Consider the following 24,119-nt stretch of genomic DNA (forward strand, 5'->3'; position numbering starts at 1 on the left):
CCGTATTATGCTGGGCTTACACTGTGCGATTTTTTCAGTCGCGCGATTCAGCTCCTGCTCAAACTGTACGATTGACTCGCAGGGGTTAGAAGTTCATAGGTCACGATGCAGGGTCTCACACTATACGGCCCGATGCTCTGATGCGACCTGAGTGCTCACACTGTGCGTCCATAAAAATGAAGGTTATAACAGAAATTCTGTCGCTCGCTCTCCCTCTCCATCTTTCACTCACACAGACACACCACCACCATCAACTTTGCTAAATTGCTAATGAAAAACATTGGTCAGGCAGCTGTGATTGAGCAGCAGTGTCGATCCAACTATTTTCACGGTTGTTGTGGTCGTGATAATTTTGTGAGGCCACATCGAAAGGGCTCGGATGGTTCTACAGGTTGTGCCTCCATCGCTTGTGTCCAGATCACACGCTGCACTGCCGTGCTACGCCGTCTTTTTCGCTGACATTTGTGTTTGCGCGTGCGCAGTGTGGCAAACTGCGGTGACACCCTCACGACCAAGCGATTGATGATCGGGAGCTGGTCGTGAGGTGTCAATCGCTTCTCGTTACCCCACGTATACTACACGATGCACGACGCACAATGAAGGCCAAAATCGGGCCGATCGCCAAAACGATCGCACGACTCAAAAATCGGCTCAAAATGGGCCAAAAATCGCACAGTGTGAGCCCAGCATTAGTCAGAGGTCCCTTTACTACAGTTCGGAGTCGCGGACCTTCAGTAATAGTAATAAATCACACAGCAATAGTACATTCACGTTGTTGTAAAAAGCATGATAATATTGTAGCGGGTCAGGGCTGTTCGGGGTTCTGCTTGTACAGTTATGTTTTGTGTAAGCTGATACTAAACGGGGTGAGAGGCAGAGCGCCGCACACAAGGAACAGGACACCGTGGAACACAGACGAACAAGCAACAGGCAGGAGAACACACAGGGCTTAAATACACACAGCAGTAATCAGGGGATGAGAGACAGGAGGGCAACACACCTGGGAGAAATCAGAGCTGACGGGACAGGGGAAACATAATTTGAACACACTCACATGACACGGGGACCTTCAGAATAAAACAGGAAACTCAGACACAGAGAACCAGACAAGACACTGAACGAAACAGACAGATTCACAAACAGACAGTGTGACAGCATAGACAGACAGAACACGGGGACCAGGGCAGGCACAAAACAGAAACCTAACAAATGGCAAATCATAACAGAATACATACTCAGAATAAACAAAAGCATAAAGAAACACAAAACACAGAGTCGGCAGACTCAGGACCATGACAACGTAAGAGTTTAGTTTATTATTGAGCACTGAGCATCGGCTCCCCACAGGGCTGTGTGCTGAGCCCCCTCTTGTATTCTCTCTACACCCACGACTGCAGTTCGACCCACAACAACACTCTCGTCATCAAGTTTGCTGATGACACCACGGTAGTCGGACTCATCTCGAAGGGAGACGAGGCAGAGTACAGAGAGGAAGTCCTGAAGCTGGCAGCATGGTGTTCAGAAAACAACCTGGCACTGAACACTAAGAAAACTAAAGAGCTCATTGTTGACTTCAGGAGACACAGCACCGACTTGGCCCCCCTCTACATCAACGGGGAGTGTGTGGAGAGGGTCCACACTTTCCGGTTCCTTGGTGTCCTCATCTCTGCTGACATCTCCTGGACAGACAACATCTCAGCGGTCATCAAGAAGGCCCAACAGCGGCTGCACTTCCTGAGAGTCCTCAGGAAGTACAAGCTGAACTCCAACCTGCTGCTGACCTTCTACTGCTCGTCCATTGAGAGCCTGCTAACCTACTGCATCACGGTATGGTACGGCAGCTGCACCAAGGCGGATAGAGTGAGGCTTCAGAGTGTGGTCAAGACAGCACAGAAGATCATCGGCTGCCCTCTCCCCTCCCTGATGGACATCTATTCCTCCCGCTGCCTCATCAGAGCAGCAAACATTATCAAGGACAGCTCCCACCCTGGCTTCAACATGTTCAGCCTGCTTCCCTCAGGGAAGCGCTACAGGTGCATCAACACAAGAACCCACAGACTCAAAAACAGTTTCTTCCCCAAAGCGATAACCACCCTGAACTCACACATGCACAGATAACACAGCCCCCCACTTCCCACTTCCTCTATGGACCATCACTGTGCAATACCAATTCTATGTGCAACAACTGAACTGTATATACATAACACTATTTATACCAATTCCATGTGCAATAACTCAACTGTATATACATAACACTATTTATTACATATTACTTGCGGCTTGTATATTGTACATTTTATATATATATATGTTTTTCCCTATGTTAATACTGTCCATATGTACATAGCGCTGCAGAACTGTACCCCCCCCTCCCCCCCAGCATGTTTACACTGAGTAGGAGATGCTCTGTATCTCATTGTACAACTGTATAGTGACAATAAAGGCATTCTATTCTATTCTATTCTATTGGATAAACAAATTGCTAAGCCACAAAGATTTGTTTAAAGAAAAAAATTTAAAGTTCAGTATTTTTGTAGATTTGTGTTGCATTATTGTGATTCTCAATTGTGTACAATGAGGATTCGTGCAAAACATGGCAGACACATTCAGTTCCCATTTATCAAACAACTTTGAAATAACCTGTGGGTAGCTAATCATGTTTGGAACAAACAATTCAAGTCACTACCAGATTTTCAGTTCTAAAGATTGAGTGTTTTAAGACTCGGAGGCAAAATGTCTGAAATGCTTTGAAGAGGCAAGTCATAGTCAGTCTGGACTTCATCTAGTTCAACCAGATGAACTTACTAGAAATTACCAAACAAAAGCTTTGCACTAGTCATGTAAAATTCCATAAATGTCACTGAGAACTAGGCTTTTGATTCAGAAATAGTTTGATCAGATTCACTGGGAGCTCCGCTGAGTAAACTCACCCACCTCAACAAGTGTTGCTTTTGAACTCGCCAGTCCAGTCCAGTAAATGAATGATCTACGGTAGGCCATTTTCTTACTTTAATCCATCGCAGTCTTGTAGTACCAATCCGGGTATTTTAACATCCCACACCAAAACTTTATTTATGACTTGTTTTCTGCTGAATTAACTTCTTTAGTGGAGTTTTACAAGTAAGTCTTCTGAAACAAATGAGTTTATTCAGCTGATATTAAGTTAAAGGGCCGATGGCATTTTAAAAGCATCTTAAATGTGACAGTGGTCAAAGTATATAAAAGGAGTCAGAAATAATATTAAAAAGATGGAAAATCTGAACAATGTGAAACTGTTTTCTCATAAGAGCGGAGGAAATTTGCAATTTGTGCAGGCTTAGGGCAAGAAGTTATGAAAATAACACATAGCACTGTTCAAATGTACACACACACTCATACACACAGCACAGTCTCTTGCGTGCCTTCGTAAATATACGAGTGACTGAAAACATCCATGGTTAACAACATAAATTTAAAGCTGTGGATTTGAATAAGCCCAGGTCCTTATAATGTTACATGGTTTAATCCCCAATTTCTGCAGCCTGCACTGACTATGTGTAGTTACACAGACATTACTGTATATTGTTGTATATGAGGGAAACAGTGTGGCACTCTATGCTATTTATTTTTCTGTCTTTCTTTTGATTTACCTGCACATTATCTACCACATCATAACATATATGACCAGCTGTAACTGTATATTTAGATTCATGTGTGGTTTTGGAGCCAGTATACAGACATGTTCCTCTACATGAGTACTGCTTTGGTGAGAACACAGTGTACAGTATATCTGTATAACATTATTCCAGGCATTTTCTTACAATTACCCAATTAAGGGTTACCTATCTCCAGTGTTGGGGAGTAACGGAATACATGTACCGCCGTTACGTATTTAGAATACAAAATATGAGTAACTGTATTCCGTTACAGTTACCGTTTAAAAAGGTGCTATTCAGAATACAGTTACTTTGTTGAAATAAATGGATTACACTGCGGTACTTTCCTGTTTCATTTTGTCGCGGGTCAGGACTGTTTGGGTTTTGTTTGACAGCTACGTTCTTTTGTTCCAGGCGGCAGCGTTACGGTTGCCATGGTTACAGGGCGACGCTCTCTCTCTCTGCGACTGTGTGTTTCCTGGGTGAGAGAGCGCCTTTTCGTTGTTGTTGTTGTTGTGCTAAGCTAACAGGCAGAATGCTACAAGCATAGCTCTAAAGAATGTAGCATCATGTTCAGTGTAGTCCGTGCTGCTGGGAGAATGGACTGCCATACACGTTATGTGTCTGTGAGCGCTAGGAGGGAGAAAAAGGGGAGTGGAAAGGTACGAGCAGTCATCGAGCAAAAACGGGAGCTGGAAGCATGTAAATATAATAATAACCACTGCAGCCAAGAAGAGTGCCTGACGAGCCCAGTTGTAAGTAAGCTATTAAGACTCAACTGTACACTGTGTTCGTGTTTTCCTCCGAAAACAACAAGTTCCGTTGGAGCAGCCTTTCAACGCCTCTCTCTGTCTGTCGCAAGAAAAGTTGACCCACACAACAAAGTAGAGCTATTTTCGGCTACCAGCCGACAGGGACCCCGCCGTATTATGCTGGGCTTACACTGTGCGATTTTTTCAGTCGCGCGATTCAGCTCCTGCTCAAACTGTACGATTGACTCGCAGGGGTTAGAAGTTCATAGGTCACGATGCAGGGTCTCACACTATACGGCCCGATGCTCTGATGCGACCTGAGTGCTCACACTGTGCGTCCATAAAAATGAAGGTTATAACAGAAATTCTGTCGCTCGCTCTCCCTCTCCATCTTTCACTCACACAGACACACCACCACCATCAACTTTGCTAAATTGCTAATGAAAAACATTGGTCAGGCAGCTGTGATTGAGCAGCAGTGTCGATCCAACTATTTTCACGGTTGTTGTGGTCGTGATAATTTTGTGAGGCCACATCGAAAGGGCTCGGATGGTTCTACAGGTTGTGCCTCCATCGCTTGTGTCCAGATCACACGCTGCACTGCCGTGCTACGCCGTCTTTTTCGCTGACATTTGTGTTTGCGCGTGCGCAGTGTGGCAAACTGCGGTGACACCCTCACGACCAAGCGATTGATGATCGGGAGCTGGTCGTGAGGTGTCAATCGCTTCTCGTTACCCCACGTATACTACACGATGCACGACGCACAATGAAGGCCAAAATCGGGCCGATCGCCAAAACGATCGCACGACTCAAAAATCGGCTCAAAATGGGCCAAAAATCGCACAGTGTGAGCCCAGCATTAGTCAGAGGTCCCTTTACTACAGTTCGGAGTCGCGGACCTTCAGTAATAGTAATAAATCACACAGCAATAGTACATTCACGTTGTTGTAAAAAGCATGATAATATTGTAGCGGGTCAGGGCTGTTCGGGGTTCTGCTTGTACAGTTATGTTTTGTGTAAGCTGATACTAAACGGGGTGAGAGGCAGAGCGCCGCACACAAGGAACAGGACAAATTTGCAATTTGTGCAGGCTTAGGGCAAGAAGTTATGAAAATAACACATAGCACTGTTCAAATGTACACACACACTCATACACACAGCACAGTCTCTTGCGTGCCTTCGTAAATATACGAGTGACTGAAAACATCCATGGTTAACAACATAAATTTAAAGCTGTGGATTTGAATAAGCCCAGGTCCTTATAATGTTACATGGTTTAATCCCCAATTTCTGCAGCCTGCACTGACTATGTGTAGTTACACAGACATTACTGTATATTGTTGTATATGAGGGAAACAGTGTGGCACTCTATGCTATTTATTTTTCTGTCTTTCTTTTGATTTACCTGCACATTATCTACCACATCATAACATATATGACCAGCTGTAACTGTATATTTAGATTCATGTGTGGTTTTGGAGCCAGTATACAGACATGTTCCTCTACATGAGTACTGCTTTGGTGAGAACACAGTGTACAGTATATCTGTATAACATTATTCCAGGCATTTTCTTACACTTACCCAATTAAGGGTTACCTATCTCAACAGCCAAACGGGTACAACCATGGACAGGTCACCAATCTGTCACAGGGGTAACACATCGAGAGGCATTCACTGTACACATTCACATCTACGGGCAATTTGGACTCTCCAACTGACCTAACACTATGCATGTTTTTGGGCTGTGGGAAGCTGCAGTACACAGAGCGAACCCATGCAGACACAGCAAGAACATTCAAAATCCACACAGAAAGGCTGCAGCCAGATTGAACCCAGGATCTTTTTGCTGTGGGGCAGGAGGGCTAACCACCACTCCACCTTATAACAATATTCAACATAATAAATATGAGAACAGTGTTTACACCGTGTAGTGATCCTCATACTTGTATTCCTGCGAGAGTAGCATTTTTGTCATCTTAGAAATTCTTACATCTGGATCCGAGTGTTGACACAGCATGCAAAGCCCTCCCCCGCGCCCCATTCGGCCAATCAGATCACCGCTCCATCCTGCTCCTGCCCGCCTACAGGCAGAAGCTGAAACAGGAAGCTCCAACCCGGAGGGCGGTGCACTGTTGGACGGACCAATCGGAGTCTGCGCTGCGGGACTGTTTTGATCACGCGGACTGGGAAATGTTTCACGTGGCTGCTAGGGACATTGATGAGTACACAGACTCAGTCTGCGGATTTATCAGGAAATGCGTGGAAGATGTCGTCCCATCCAGAACAGTTAAATCCTTCCCAAATCAAAAACCCTGGATCAACGGAGATGTTCGCGCGGCACTGGCGGCACGGAGCACCGCCTTTGCCTCCGCGAACACATCGGACTACAAACACGCACATTACCAACTCCGGAAGACGATCAAAGCAGCCAAACGTGAGTACAGGGACAGGGTGGAGCAACAGTTTGACAACCCTCGGAGTATGTGGCAGGGACTAAACACGATCACAGACTTTAGAGGGAAAACCAGCACACCGCAGACCACGGCCTCTCTGTGTGAGGATCTAAACGTATTCTACGCTAGATTCGACACAGCGAACACCATGAGACCGGACAGTGTGCGCACCGCGGATGACGTCAGTGCGCACACTGTGTCTGAGGAGGATGTGCGGAAGTGCTTCAGGAAGGTGAACGCACACAAAGCTACTGGTCCGGACGGGATTCCCGGCCGCGTCCTCAGGTCATGCGCGGCTCAACTGGCTGGAGTGTTCACGCACATCTTCAACCTTTCCCTCTCTCTGTCTGTAGTCCCAGCCTGCTTCAAAATGGCCACCATCGTCCCTGTACCCAAATCCTCCACCATCTCCTCATTGAACGACTGGCGACCTGTAGCCCTGACCCCCATCGTAAGCAAATGCTTCGAGAAGCTGGTCAGGGACTTCATCTGCTCTGCACTACCCGACTCACTGGACCCTCTACAGTTCGCATACCGCCACAACAGGTCCACTGATGATGCCATAGCCCTGACACTACATACTGCCCTGTCACACCTGGAGAAGAGAGACACCTATGTGAGAATGCTGTTTGTAGATTACAGCTCAGCATTCAATACCATCGTTCCCTCGAAGCTGGACAGGAAACTGCAGGATCTAGGACTGAGCAGCTCCCTCTGCAGCTGGATCCTTAGCTTCCTGTCTGACAGACGCCAAGTGGTCAGACTGGGCAGCATCACCTCATCCCCCATCACACTGAACACTGGTGCTCCACAGGGGTGTGTACTGAGCCCTCTCCTATACTCACTCTACACCTACGACTGCACAGCCACTAATAACTCCAACATCATTGTGAAGTTTGCGGACGACACTACAGTGGTGGGTCTTATCACCAATGGTGATGAGACGGCTTACAGGCAGGAGGTCAGCGCCCTGACCCACTGGTGTCAAGACAACCATCTCACCCTCAACGTCGCAAAGACAAAGGAGTTGATAGTGGACTTCCGGAGGTGCAGAGAAGTACACACCCCCATCACCATCAACGGTGCTGCTGTGGAGAGAGTGAGCAGCTTCCGGTTCCTTGGTGTACATCTGGCTGAGGATCTTACGTGGTCAGTACACACAAACAAAACAGTGAAGAAGGCGCAGCAGCGCCTCTTCTTTCTCAGGAGACTGAAAAGATTCGGCATGAGCCCTCGCATCCTCAGGACCTTCTATCACTGTGCCATTGAGAGCATCCTCACTGGATGCATCACCACCTGGTATGGCAACAGCACCGCCTACAACTGCAAAGCTCTCCAGCAAGTAGTGCGGTGCTCTGAACGGATAATTGGAGGTGAGCTTCCCTCCCTCCAAGACATCTACAGGAAGCGGTGCCTGAGGAAAGCGGGGAGGATCATCAAGGACTCCAGTCACCCCAGCCATAAACTGTTCAGACTACTTCCATCAGGAAGGAGGTTCTGCAGCATCCGGTCCCGTACCAGCAGACTGAGAGACAGCTTCTTCCACCAGGCCATCAGACTGCTGAACACGTCATAGACACCTCAGCTTCACTACTGGAACTTTAACATTATGCACTCCATACTGTACAGTAATGCCACTGTTTTGCACATGTCTCAACTCTGTATATTTTATATTTTTTATTTATTGTTTACTCTATTTAATTTGTAAAATATGTGTACACACACACACACACACACACACACACGTAGAAAAATATTTAGTATACACATCCAGAAATGCATATACTATTATATATTGTACATATATTTATTAGTTTCAGATGTAGCCATTCTTGTATTTTGCTTGTTTACATTATTGTATTTTGCACAACTCTGTTGCTTGTGAAGCTCGCACACAAGAATTTCACTCACATGTACTGTACCAATGTACCTGCACATGTGATGTGACAATAAAAGTGATTTGATTTGATTTGATGAGTTTGTGTTGATGAGGTCCGCCCCGAGTTCCTGAAGGCTCTGGACGTTGTAGGGCTGTCCTGGTTGACACGCCTCTGCAATGTTGCGTGGAGATCAGGGGCAGTACCTGTGGACTGGCAGACCGGGGTGGTGGTCCCCATCTTTAAGAAAGGGGACCGGAGGGTGTGTTCCAACTACAGGGGGATCACACTCCTCAGCCTCTCTGGGAAAGTCTATGCCAGGGTGCTGGAAAGGAGAGTTCGTCCGTTAGTCGAACCTCGGATACAGGAGGAACAATGCGGTTTTCGTCCTGGTCGCGGAACACTGGACCAGCTCTTTATCCTCTCCAGGATACTTGAGGGTGCATGGGAGTTTGCCCAACCAGTCTACATGTGTTTTGTGGACTTGGAGAAGGCATTCGACCGTGTCCCTCGGGGTGTCCTGTGGGAGGTGTTGCGGGAATATGGGGTGTCTGGCCCATTGCTACGGGCCATTCGATCCCTATACAACCGTTGCAAGAGCTTGGTTCGCATTGCCGGCAATAAGTCGGACTCGTTCCTGGTGGGTGATGGGCTCCGCCAGGGCTGCTCTTTGTCTCCGGTTCTGTTCATAATTTTTATGGACAGGATTTCTAGGCACAGCCAAGTGGCGGAGGGCTTTCGCTTTGGTGGCCTCAGAATCTCATCTCTGATTTTTGCAGATGATGTGGTTCTGTTGGCTTCATCGGGTGAGGGCCTCCAGCTCGCACTGGAACGGTTCGCAGCCGAGTGTGAAGCAGCGGGAATGAGCATCAGCACCTCCAAATCTGAGGCCATGGTTCTCAGCCGGAAAAGGGTGGAGTGCCCACTCCGGGTTGGGGATGAGTTCCTGCCCCAAGTGGAGGAGTTCAAGTATCTCGGGGTCTTGTTCGCGAGTGATGGGAGAAGGGAGCCGGAGATCGACAGACGGATTGGGGCTGCAGCTGCAGTAATGCGGACGCTGCACCGGTCCGTCGTGGTGAAGAGGGAGCTGAGTGTAAAAGCGAAGCTCTCAATTTACCGGTCGATCTACGTCCCTACCCTCACCTATGGCCACGAGCTGTGGGTAGTGACCGAAAGAACGAGATCGCGGATACAAGCGGCAGAAATGAGCTTCCTCCGAAGGGTGGCTGGCCTCTCCCTTAGAGATAGGGTGAGAAGTTCGGCCATCCGGGAGGGGCTCAGAGTAGAGCAGCTGCTGCTCCACATCGAAAGGAGCCAGCTGAGGTGGTTCGGGCATCTGACAAGGATGCCCCCTGGGCGCCTCCTGGGTGAGGTGTTCCAGGCATGTCCCACTGGGAGGAGGCCCCGGGGCAGACCCAGGACACGCTGGAGAGATTATATCTCTCGGCTGGCCTGGGAACGCCTTGGTATTCCCCCGGATAAGCTGGAGGAGGTGGCTGGGGAGAGGGAGGTCTGGGCCTCTTTGCTTAGGCTGCTGCCCCCGCGACCCGGCCCCGGACAAAGCGGATGAAGATGGATGGATGGATGGATGGATTTGATTTGATTTGATTTGAATTCCCTGAAATTGTTTGGAGACACTACTAAATAAATCCTGATACATGCCTTTGCATAATATATGAAACATGAGCACATATGTATATATTTTTAACTGTCTCTTTCAGCTTATACTTGATTAGTTCTACAGATCTCAGTAAAAAGAGAGCTTACAGAATCTTACTTGAGCAAATCTGACTGTCTAAACCAGGGATAGGCAACCTTTCTGATGGCGAGTGCCATTTAAAATTTCTTCAGAAGTCAGTGTGCCATATGATTGCATTAGCAATAAATTTAATAACGCTCTATATGAACAGTTACACAATATATAGAACCACTTTATAGAATTATATTTGTTCGCAGATGTTGGCAGCTATCAGTGAATAGTTATCAGCTATTTTGAAACAAAAAAAGACACTTTTTATCCATAACAAGAATTCCATAACAGCAAATGAACTGTACAACAGAAAATACAAATGCTATTTGGGGTCTCCTCACAACAATGATAAGAAAAATAAACTAAGCCAATATGGCATGTCTGTTAATACACATTAACACACATGTTATGTGATCTCTGGTCTCCCACTCAGAGACACAGGTCTCAGAGTGTCCAGCATTCAGACGGCTACCTGAGGACACTCATGTGAGAGAAAATCTGCTCACACAGACATGTAGAGCCAAATACTGTCAATAAGGCCTCTGCAATGTTCTGAAGACAGTTAAACTTGTCAGGTAGTGATGTCCAGCAGGTGAAAATGCAGCTCCATGAACACGCACAGCTGTGGATTTCAGCTGCTTCGATGTTGTATTAACTAGCATTAACTCAGCCAGTTAATGCGAGACAAATCTAGCTGCTCATTAAAGATTTCTGGTTTGTTCAGAAAATAAAACATTGGTCCATACACCTGAATGTCCCAAAAATGCATTGTGTCTCGAGTCTACGGATGTATCCGTGTATTTCCGCGTGCTGATGCTGTGCTGAGCGAACAGCTCCTGAAGCTTTTGAAGTGTCGGAGTGTGGAAAGCTAACAACATCCCTCTTACCAGTAGGCTAAGTTATTTTTAGCCAATTACAAGTTGAATCTGGTAGTTGGGGTTATTAGCTAAGATACCGTCATTAAGAAGCGGCACAACTAATGTGTCTATGCGAGCTGATTTGCGATGTGCACCGCTGGCGCGGCCATTTGTTTTTTGATGCACCTTCTCAGATTAATTCACTGCGTGTCGTGCCCAGGGCTGGACTGGGACAAAAAAAAAACAGGCATTTTGACTAGAGATCGGCCCACCAGGTATTAAAGCCATTAAGCCTTTGAATGAAAACAAACGCTGTTGTGACAGTGATGTACAGTCTTGTTGGTATATGTATAATTTCTATACATTTTATGTCAGATAAAAAATTTGGTTGTAAGATTCAGATAATTATTTAATAACAGCCCGACATTTTAAATGAAAATAAGAAAATATTTCTTTGTGCCCCCCTTTCCTTGTTAATGCCCCACCTGGCCCCCCTGGCGGCAACACTTTGCTACACCCGCCCCTGCACAGTTACCAGCTGTCAGGTACTTAGAAAAGGATCCTGGTGTTATTTGTCTCTCAGAAACAGTTCATAACTTCCCTTCAACTCACTCATGTCACCTAAAAAGGTAAACCTGTTTCTCCATCACCTGTTCAGCTCTGATGATTCAGTAAGGACATCTCCTGGTTTCATCTTCATGTTTCCCTCTCACCAGATATACAAACCGACATCATGACCAGCAGCTTTTACAGCTGTGGCTCCAGCAAACATCAGCTGATACTAGAAATTAATATTAAATACATTCTAGCAACAGCTCATCAAGCTTAAATGTGCTGCTGTTTAGCGCGACAACCAGCGGTTTCCTCTTTCTGGCGCAAAGTGGGCGATAAACAAACAAGAGAGAAAAGCCGATCAGCTGATCATTGATCAGTTTCATGATCAAAGTAGCAACAGGAGAGGGAGATAATGAGAGAAGAAGAGGCAGCTGTGCTGCGTAACGACACAATAAATCCACCTTTGTGTCTTTTTCTATCCTAGACAAACTGCGTCCCTTCTCAGTTCAACACGAAACGCGCAATAATTTCTCTGAATGCGGGACGATTCCGTCTTTTTACGGGATGGTTGGCAACTCCACTAACTAACCTTATGAATAAAATAAAGTTCACTATCAGTAACATCATAGCACCCACCCAGCTGTATAGAAACTCTGTCATGCTAGCTAGTACGCAGTATGAGTTATTGTAACTGACTGTAAAAAGGCAGCACAACGAAAATAAACTAAACTTGGTTTATATCTGACCCAGATAGATTGCAGGTCATAACTTCTTACCTGAAGTTCAGTTCACCTGACACTCGGACCAGCGGCTGCCTTGGGTCTCTCCTCCTCCTGCCTCCCCTCTCCCTCATCCACCTGCTGGCCTCCACCACTTGTTAATTTTACTGAACCTGTGGAAGCTCCGCCATAGCCACCATCAAACAACTGAGTTATTTTTACACATGGCCAGCATCTGGCCAATCCACCACCTTTCATTGTTTATATTGTTACAAAAAAAAAAAAAAAATCATCGGCCCACCGAGCAAATGCCCGATGGCCAGTCACGCTATGGTTGCGCCATCAGTTAACCCTTCGCGTGCCAACTGTGGCACGCGTGCCTAGAGTTGCCGACCCCTGGTCTAAACAAAGTAGGTCACTGATAGACAAGGTAAAGCAAGCAAATCAAACTCTAACACAGATGTGACATGCTGATTTTATATAAATTCATGAAGTGAAATTATTCTATGTTCAGCATTGTTCTATATAATCAGGGAGGAGTTATAATATTTTTTATTTTATAATATTAAACGGAACACCATTGATTTCGTTATGTTACAACATTTTTTGTTTTGTTTATTAATTTATTTGACAATTAAAGTTCACATGACAGAGCAGTCCATCATAGATTTGCTAACTTTGGGGAAAAAAAACATTAAAAGACAGATGGATTATTTTACCTTTAGTCAAATCAGCATTTTCTTTTCCAAAATGCAAACAACTTATGATACAGATGTTTAGTTAGTATATTGAGGCATTCACATTACATTTTTTTTACATTCTTTTATGTTTTTTTTAACCTTTTCTTCTCATTCTCTCCTTTAATAGTTTTAAATGTACTTTCATATCGTATCAGTGTTTTAGTGTCTTATTTAACAACAGCAATTTCACTGCAGTCGTGCTGATTAATGTACATTGTCACTAGCAAAAGGTTACACTTCCTTGTGCACCACACAAGAAAGACAACTGCCTTGTTATCAGCAGACAAGACAGCAGTTCACAAATCACTAATAGTTTTATGTGCATGTAAGCAGCGCTGATGACCTTCAGTACTTTTCTGCATTAGCCTTACATTGTTCAGCTTCTTCAATTTCTCCACACTCCCACATCAAAGCCTTTGTACACACAGGGTACCTCGCACCCTGCGCAGATGTAGCACTTCACTTCACGTCATATTTTATGCATCGTGTCCATCATGCTGTTCACATATGGGCTCCAATGTACGCATCAGCATGAAAATAAGCAACTGTGTAATGAAAAAAACAAAACACAACTGAAATTTCAGCATGACAGACAACTATTTTACTATTTATTTATATATTTTTTTAGGTATCACTGTTTTAGAAGCAAACCTTTAGATATTGACCAGAACAGGAGATATGTTCAAGATAATATAAAAATAATCAGTAATAATAATCATCAAATTTGTCCCCTATAAGACTTAAGCCATGTTATAGTGTTCTGTGGCACTGTCGTTAGTATGTGGTATTGTAATTTGTCTTTGTCCTATATTTAGAATAACACCATATTAACTACTATTTCTCCTTTGTAAATAGAGGAGAATAAATAACTGAAAGCTAGTAAGCCTGTCACAAATAGATTAAAATATTTTATATCCAGCAAGTCTGATTTACACACCTGATCTTTCCACCATCAATCATGTCCACGGGAAAATTATACTTCTGACATGGATTCCCTGAATTTTTGATACTATTTCAGCTCTGTTTCTAAGTTTCCCAGACTCTTCTACTATTGCTCTTCCCTCTCTGTTGATCTATTATTGGGAAAAATAGAGTTGCTCAACAGCTTCAACAGAATAACTCCCTGCCTCTTTTTCAAAGACGCATATTGCATCCTGTTAAACATGAACAGGTGGGAAAAGAAGCTGAACTGACTGTGCCTGATGTATTACATCATTAGAGCCACAGTTTCTCAGAATGTCAAGAAGTGAGAATAATAAGCTGAGAGTCATAAAATATTTGAAAAAGGGAAGTTGTCTATCACCTTGACAACCTCAAAAACACGCATGGACACAACACAGTCATTGTTGTGACAGAGTTTGGTTATTAATTAGTTTTATTTGTGACACTGATATGATTTTGTTTCTATAATTTGGGACATCTTTTCAGTGGAAATTACTAATAGCAGTAATTATGAAGATGCATTATTTTTTACTTTCGTCAACCAAGCTTATACTGGACTATACATTAATGCAACATCCACTGACTATAAATCAGAATCAGAAATACTTTATTTATCCCCAAGGGGCAATAGCATTACTCCCTGCTTAGTTTCTGAATGTTTTGATGAATTTGCATGCACTTTTTCTGAGATAATGATGTTTGCGATGCTTGTTTTGTACCACTTTTGTGAACTATTCTTCCCTCTTTGTCTTAGGTATTAGGAACTGTGGAAGGAGAGACAGAGGGAGAGAGAGAAAAGCGCTCTGGACAGACAGAACTAGAGAACAGAAAAGGAAGACCATCAAACAGCAGGGATCATGAGACTCACAAGCTCACTCACTAACACAGACAAAACTGTAAAAACACAGCAAAGAGATATACTTGACACTTTGTCCAAGCCACAGGAAGATAATAAAACAGCAGGTTACTGCCTGAGTGCATAAAATGAATTACACACACTAGCACACAAACACACACATTGATATAAAGAAGACAAAAAAAAAACCCAAAAAAACTTAGTGATGGAGCCAGATTCACTGTGTCAGAGCAACAGGGGGATAGTAAAGACAGCAGGCTGTTGTCAAAACACATCTTAAACTGACAGGTTCATTCACTCACAGAAGAGCTCTCTTTGGGAAAGCTGGAGCTTGTCAGACCGTCTGCTGCTTTATAGGCCATAAAATATGACTGAATGGACAACATATAGAGATTGTTATTTTTAGTATAGATTCTTTAATATCAAGGTAAAAAAAATCCCGGGGGCTATTATTGTTGCAGAATTATTTGCAAGAGTTGAGCAGAGAGTTGCATACCTCAATCAGTGTGCGAGTAATCAGATTTGTAAACATGTAAAAAAAATCTTCAAATATGTACTGAGATTTGTTCATGTCTACATCAGTCATGTATTCAATCTGTGTATGTTTGTAATGACATTTGTAATCAAATCCCAGCACGCGTAGATTATCTGTCACATTTTGCAAATCTAAGCATGCACACCAGGACTTTTCTAATCGTTCTGTTACAATTACAGCCTCATAAAATCCCAAATATCAAGTGACAGTGTTCTGCCAGGCCGGGCTAAAATTACAAGGGAAATAGGATGGTAAATGCCGAACATCATGCAATGAACTAAAAAACAACATAAAAAGATGCTGATGAGCAAATATTTCACATGTGCATGTATTCACTGTCGCTTGGTAGTATAGGCTCTACACAAATAAACCAACATGTAAAATTAACCAGACAAGTACACAAAGCAGCAACATTTTACTTGACAGTTTCTGATGGATGGAGTGCTGAAGGGCGTATATATGCTTGGCGATTCATGCTCACACATGTGTGAACATGCATACATACATGCCTCCATGATTGAAAGACTGTAATAGCCACATTTTATTTATCGCAACAAGACACCAACAAGAATGTCGGTTCACATCCTGTTTCTTTACCTGTTGATGAAATTGAAGTCAGCTCTACGTTTTTGCTGTGTCCCAAAGGATGTGGAGACAACTCACTGGATTACTTCAAGTCTAATTTTTAATGTAATTAAAAAATAATTATACTATCAAAATGCATACTTTCATTCTTTCAGTCCCGGTTTTGTTTGGTTTCATAATAATAAGATAAGTACGATAAGTACTGTGTAATGTACAACAGAGTAATGTGACAGAGTGGGGATGCAAAAGAACTTAAAGTGGGAGTGAATATCTGTCCATGTGAAATCATTATTTGGCAATTTTTGGCACATTTTACACAAATATGACATCATTAAGTAGCATCATTGATACAATTACAGTGACTTATTTAAAATAACACAAGCCAGAGTCTTTTAATCAGTAAACAGTAGCTCAGGGGAACATGAAAAATTGGAAAACATCTACAGTCAATCATTTTTCAGTAGATTATAATTTTTACTGTAAATGGAAGTATTACAGCAAAGACTAACACTTCAAATTCAGCTTCTATTTTAAAATGAATAAAAAAAATAAATAATGAATTCAATGTCCCATTACAAACTGAGGCTGATGCCCTGAAAATACTAGCTATTAGGAAAAACCCTTTCAAACTTCAGGTTTTTAGCCTCCAACTAATATAAAAGTCTTTGAAACAAATTGGTTTTAATCAACATGTATGATTTTACAAAGAAATTTGCTCAGAGGATTATGGGAAGTATGCTTACAGAAAGACAAACCCCTGAAATACACTGGACTTATCTGTGTCACATTCCAGCTCCTATGCAGCCACCTGAGTTGATTAAACCATCCAAGACATTGCTTGCAATTCCACAAGACATACACCAGTGAATCCCAAAGCATCCCAGAACAGACTTGCAGCTCTACATCACTTAAAATTGTGCCGGCTCTAGTTTTTACAGAGGCCACATCAAGCTGCACAAAGCTGATAAGGAGGCCAGGAGGCTGGGCACAGAAACAGCATGGAGAATCCAGTCAATTAAACAAAAATACATGCAGAGTACACTTTGCTTCTAAAAGGCTACTGATGTAGTCTGAAGCTGGGCAACGAAGGCTTTAAGTAACACTGGATGCCTTTTGAAGTCGACAGTTTAGTCACAAGGTGGTCTTTTATATTTTTAAAACTGACCAGATTTTCTATGCCATCCCTGTGTCTGACGTTATGCCCTCCTCGCCAGCTTCTTGGATGCTTCTGAAATGCGCTGTGGTGGGTCCTGGGATGTTGTCTTAAAGCTGTAATGAAACAGAGCTTCATCTAGCATATTCCCAGGTTAATGGTCATAAAAATCTAATTGAATAAATGGAATGTCAGAAAAAATCATTAGAAAACTGACAACATGTACATTCCTCTCTTATGCATTAGGCCACCATAAACCCTTCTATTTAAAGTGAATACATATTTATTCATACTGAGTAATGACATAGTGTACAATATTAAAACTTGACATTTATGGAATAAAACAACTATTTTAATCACATTGCTCAGTTGATATAAATTTGTTATTAATACTGAGTGAATTTATACAACAAATAAAGTAATAATCCCACTGTAGAAGTTGGATGGTGACGTCATTTAAACCAAGAGGTTGGAGGCCCAGAATGAGTCCTTAACAACCGGACACTGCAGCAATAAACTGGTCTCAGACAACAGTTGATATAATCTTAAACGTTATTGTCTATTATACTATATACACTATAAGATTGTTTTTGATCCTGTCTATTAACTAGTAATTAATTGGTCATAAAATAGTAATTACATAAAATGATTTTTGGTGAAAAATGCCAAGGTTGGAAAGTACAGTGCACATTGTCTCTACCAACGGGAAACAGTCAGGAAAAACATCATTTATTACCCAGAAACAAGAAAAAAAAAGTTTGATTACATAGTTTTATTAAAGGATTCATTGTTTTTATAACATGTATTTGAGTGCACTGAGAATATTTTTGCTGCTCTGTGTTTTGTTTAAAAGAAGCAACATTCATTTACACAATTACTGAAAAACCTGTTTTTTTGTGTGTTTATGGTAAGTCATTCATTTTGGACCAGTTTCAGGAATAACCCTAACTAAAATGATGTGGGGACGCAGTCATGCATTGCTGTAACTGTTCAAGAACTTGGTCATTTTTGCTTTGAGAAGCTCCATTGTGGAAGTGTATTACTGTTGCCTGGTAGCAAAGAAATCTTGAAAGTTTAAAGTATTTGGGATGTTTTGTCTGTGTCTATAGTAAAGGGAAAAATAGGGAAAGAGGTCATAAAAAGGTGGAATATTGATTTTTTTTTCACTCTTTATTGGTGGTGTAAATTTGTCTCTGAATGACTGTACTGCCTCATCACTGTACTTTCACTTTCTGAACCTTTATGATGGCTTTTTTAATCTTTTTTATCTTCTGTTCAATTCTTTTTTATTACTTACTTTCAGATTTCCAAATCTATTGTAAATATTTATCTGTTACTTTTAATTTAATTTGTTACTTTTCCCCTCTTTTCTTGTTGGACATTCTACTATTTTTTTTTCTTTTTCCATTCTGAATCACCACCATGTTCTTTAAATGTCATGTATGAAGAGACAGTATTTATTTTAAGTAACAATATTATTTATATCCCCTTCATTGTGTAAATTAGGAAGCCAGTTAATGTTTGATCCGTATTGATTGTTAAGGTGTAAGGTTGTGTAAGGTTTTTATGGTTATTAAACACCCTTGAATAATCAGGCCTTACTGCAGATTTTTACCCATCACGTCATGTAAAATTGAGCTATGTTTGACTATACAATGATCTCTGTCTTTACTTCTCATCCTAGAATGAAAACTGAATATGAATTGAAAGTGTTTTAAATTGTATATGGCTCTTGTTTCAGGCTCTCTTCTCTTCTCCCCCATTTTCCCCACCCCTACCTGCCCCTAAAGTCAAGTCCATCCCAGTCTGCTTTTTACATGCTGATGTTGGCTTTACTGTTATTTTTAATGACTTGTGTATGATACTGAATACTCCGTCAGCACTGAGGGTGCTGGAGGCCTTTACAACACATGTAAATAAAAGGGTTGGAACTTGTGATTGTTGTCTGAGGACTTTTGGGATCAGAGTCTTATAAACTGAAGTTAACATTCTTAACATTGCTTAAGCAGTGCTTTTTTTCCTCAGTGCTATTCTCTCCATTCTCTCTCACACTTTGCATCTGTTCTTCACATAACTTGACAACCAATTTCGGAAATCATTGCATGCATGTGATGCATTTAGAGAAAATGTCGATTGTACATTTGAAAAAAAAAAACAATTAAATAAATAATTCAGAGTTTAATCTCACAATTCTGAAAAAAAGATGTCCCCACTTTTTTCCCATGGTCCTAATCCTCTTCTGTATATATATAATTCAAATAATTAATCATAAAGGAAAATGTGCTGTGTTATAAACTGAATGTATACCAATCAAAATTTTATTTGACCAGACTCCCTTAAACATAATATTTCACACCGTACTTATCCATCAAAGTTATTAAAAACAAATACTCATTGTTCACATCTGAAACAGATTTTTGTTGGGAAAATGTTAGCCAGTGGGCCCACACTGCTTTTTAGGCGAGAATAAAGCTAAAGCAAATAATTCATTAATTTTAAAAGCATGAATGGGCACTCAAAAAGTTACAGTAATAGATTGCTTCTTGATGGAATTATTGATTTCCAAAGCCACAATCAATGCAGTAGGGTTATATATGTGTATATATATATATATATATATATATATATATATATATATATATATATATATATATATATATATATATATGTGTGTGTGTGTGTGTGTGTGTGTACATATATACATACAGTGGGGCAAAAAAGTATTTAGTCAGCCACCGATTGTGCACATTCACCCACTTAAAATGATGACAGAGGTCAGTAATTTGCACCAGAGGTACACTTCAACTGTGAGAGACAGAATGTGAAAAAAAAATCCATGAATTCACATGGTAGGATTTGTAAAGAATTTATTCGTAAATTAGGGTGGAAAATAAGTATTTGGTCACCTCAAACAAGGAAGATCTCTGGCTCTCACAGACCTGTAACGTCTTCTGTAAGAAGCTTTTCTGTTCCCCACTCGTTACCTATATGAATGGCACCTGTTTGAACTCATCATCTGTATAAAAGACACCTGTCCACAGCCTCAAACAGTCAGACTCCAAACTCCACCATGGCCAAGACCAAAGAGCTTTCGAAGGACACCAGGAAAAGTATTGTAGACCTGCACCAGACTGGGAAGAGTGAATCTACAATAGGCAAGTAGCTTGGTGTGAAAAAATCAACTGTGGGAGCAATCATCAGAAAATGGAAGACATACAAGACCACTGATAATCTCCCTCGATCTGGGGCTCCACGCAAGATCTCATCCCGTGGGGTCAAAATGATCATGAGAACGGTGAGCAAAGATCCCAGAACCACACGGGGGGACCTGGTGAATGACCTGCAGAGAGCTGGGACCAAAGTAACAAAGGTCACCATCAGTAACACACTACAACGGCAGGGAATCAAATCCCGCAGTGCCAGACGTGTTCCGCTGCTGAAGCCAGTGCATGTCCAGGTCCGTCTGAAGTTTGCCAGAGAGCACATGGATGATACAGCAGAGGATTGGGAGAATGTCATGTGGTCAGATGAAACCAAAGTAGAACTTTTTGGTATAAACTCAACTCGTCGTGTTTGGAGGAAGAAGAATACTGAGTTGCATCCCAAGAACACCATACCTACTGTGAAGCATGGGGGTGGAAACATCATGCTATGGGGCTGTTTTTCTGCCAAGGGGACAGGACGACTGATCCGTGTTAAGGACAGAATGAATGGGGCCATGTATCGTGAGATTTTGAGCCAAAACCTCCTTCCAGCAGTGAGAACTTTGAAGATGAAACGAGGCTGGGTCTTCCAACATGACAATGATCCAAAACACACCGCCCGGGCAACAAAGGAGTGGCTCCGTAAGAAGCATTTGAAAGTCCTGGAGTGGCCTAGCCAGTCTCCAGACCTCAACCCCATAGAAAATCTGTGGCGGGAGTTGAAAGTCCGTGTTGCTCGGCGACAGCCCCAAAACATCACTGCTCTCGAGAAGATCTGCATGGAGGAATGGGCCAAAATACCAGCTACTGTGTGTACAAACCTGGTAAAGACCTATAGTAAACGTTTGACCTCTGTTATTGCCAACAAAGGTTATGTTACAAAGTATTGAGTTGTATTTTTGTTATTGACCAAATACTTATTTTCCACCCTGATTTACGAATAAATTCTTTACAAATCCTACCATGTGGATTCATGGATTTTTTTTTCACATTCTGTCTCTCACAGTTGAAGTGTACCTCTGGTGCAAATTACTGACCTCTGTCATCATTTTAGGTGGGGGAACTTGCACAATCGGTGGCTGACTAAATACTTTTTTGCCCCACTGTATATATATTAGGGGTGCAACGATACACAAAATTCACAGTTCGGTTCGGCTTGATACTTTGGTGTCACGGTTCGATATTTTTTCGATACAAAAAAATGTTCATGCTTTTTTAATTTGTCATTTATTAAAATTATAAATATATATTTTAACTCAAAAGTACAGTTTTTAAATTTAATGTTGCTGAAACAACAAAGTAATAAAAAAATAAATCTGTCTGATCGAGAAATCACTCATCTTTGGAAAAGAGAGTTTATTACAGAGAAATGGCTCTTTCCAAAATAAAAGCTATACTATACGCTTCTTCTGGGCTATATTCTCAGCAGCATATTAAACATATCAGGTCCCCATAAGGAGAATCATGTGCTAACGGCTGTCTAAATGACTCAGGTAAAGTTTGTAGCATGCGTGCTCGTTGTTTTTGTCTGCTTCCACTTGTCTTTGCACTAGGATGCTGTCGGAGTAAATCTGAAGTCATATTCATTGTGTTCCCACTAGTGCTGTCAGCGTTAATCTGAAATGACGTTAACGCCACAACACGGCAAATCTCCGTTAACGAGCTACCGCGGATCGCCCCGTGCGTGGGGCTGGACAGCGTCAATTTTGCATTGCGTGGCACATCCGACATACTGTTTTACTTTAGTCCATGACGCACTTACCTTCAGGGTCATACTTCACATGAAGACCAAAATAGTTCCAAAGGCCAGATCTGAATGAGGGTGGGGGAGGTTCAATTTGCCATGTTACAAGGAGAGCTTAGCTTCTGTCTTGCTAGCTTGCGCTGCGCTCAGTGGATCTGCGCTCGACAGTGCAGCCTAGGCGGAGTAGGCGAACGCAGATCCACTGAGCGCTCAACACAGACAGCATCGTCAGAAGAAAAGTTGATAAAATAAATTAAAAATTTTGTATTGTTCGATACATATGCGTACTGAACCGAAAGCACTGTATCGAACGGATCAATATCGATATGAGTATCGTTGCACCCCTAATATATATATATATATATATAAACACCCAGCATGCCCCTGTGGGCGGTTTATCCTTCAAGCTCGGGTCCTCTACCAGAGGCCTGGGAGCTTGAGGGTCCTGCGCAGTATCTTAGCTGTTCCCAGGACTGCGCTCTTCTGGACAGAGATCTCCGATGTTGTTCCCGGGATCTGCTGGAGCCACTCGCCTAGCTTGGGAGTCACCGCACCTAGTGCTCCGATTACCACGGGGACCACCGTTACCTTCACCCTCCACATCCTCTCGAGCTCTTCTCTGAGCCCTTGGTATTTCTCCAGCTTCTCGTGTTCCTTCTTCCTGATATTGCTGTCATTCGGAACCGCTACATCGATCACTACGGCCGTCTTCTTCTGTTTGTCTACCACCACTATGTCCGGTTGGTTAGCCACCACCATTTTGTCCGTCTGTATCTGGAAGTCCCACAGGATCTTAGCTCGGTCATTCTCCACCACCCTTGGGGGCATCTCCCATTTTGACCTCGGGACTTCCAGGTTATACTCGGCACAGATGTTCCTGTACACTATGCCGGCCACTTGGTTAGGGCATTCCATGTATGCCTTGCCTGCTAGCATCTTGCACCCTGCTGTTATGTGCTGGATTGTCTCTGGGGCATCTTTACACAGCCTGCACCTGGGGTCTTGCCTGGTGTGATAGACCCCAGCCTCTATGGATCTTGTGCTCAGAGCTTGTTCTTGTGCTGCCACGATTAGTGCCTCTGTGCTGTCTTTCAGTCCAGCTTTGTCCAGCCACTGGTAGGATTTCTGGATATCAGCCACCTCCTCTATCTGCTGGTGGTACATACTGTGCAGGGGCCTGTCCTTCCATGATGGTTCCTCGTCTCCCTCCTCTTTCTTGGGTTTCTGCTGCCTGAGGTATTCACTGAGCACTCGGTCAGTTGGGGCCATCTTCACAATGTATTCTTGGATGTTCGTTGTCTCATCCTGGACTGTGGTGCTGACACTCACCAGTCCCCGGCCCCCTTCCTTCCGCTTAGCATACAGCCTCAGGGTGCTGGACTTGGGGTGAAACCCTCCATGCATGGTAAGGAGCTTTCTTGTCTTTATGTCAGTGGCTTCTATCTCCTCCTTTGGCCAGCCTATTACCCCAGCAGGGTACCTGATCACGGGCAGGGCGTACGTGTTGATGGCCCGGATCTTGTTCTTACCATTCAGCTGACTCCGCAGGACTTGCCTGACCCTCTGCAGGTACTTGGTGGTTGCAGCTTTTCTAGCGGCCTCTTCATGGTTCCCATTCGCCTGCGGGATCCCCAGGTACTTGTAACTGTCCTCTATGTCTGCAATGTTGCCTTCTGGTAGTTCAATCCCCTCAATTCTGACTATCTTCCCTCTCTTTGTTACCATCCGACTACACTTCTCCAGCCCGAACGACATTCCAATG

The 24,119-nt window shown here is 42.9% G+C and overlaps 1 protein-coding gene across 1 annotated transcript in view; it reads left to right on the forward strand.

Annotated features, from left to right (window-relative positions):
• The window catches only part of raly (RALY heterogeneous nuclear ribonucleoprotein), a 66,441-nt gene extending 51,277 nt beyond the window's left edge, over window positions 1–15,164 (forward strand). The window contains exon 8 of the mRNA XM_085354456.1: window positions 15,036–15,164. Within this exon, the coding sequence (XP_085210582.1) occupies window positions 15,036–15,164 (129 nt within the window). The remainder of the gene's footprint in view (window positions 1–15,035) is intronic.
• Window positions 15,165–24,119: the final 8,955 nt, after the last annotated feature.

The sequence above is a fragment of the Diplotaxodon limnothrissa genome, linkage group LG5 (genome assembly GCF_057381915.1).
Source record: "Diplotaxodon limnothrissa isolate DT_005_m linkage group LG5, D_limnothrissa_male_GT1.1, whole genome shotgun sequence".
In the NCBI taxonomy this organism is placed as follows: Eukaryota; Metazoa; Chordata; class Actinopteri; order Cichliformes; family Cichlidae; genus Diplotaxodon; species Diplotaxodon limnothrissa.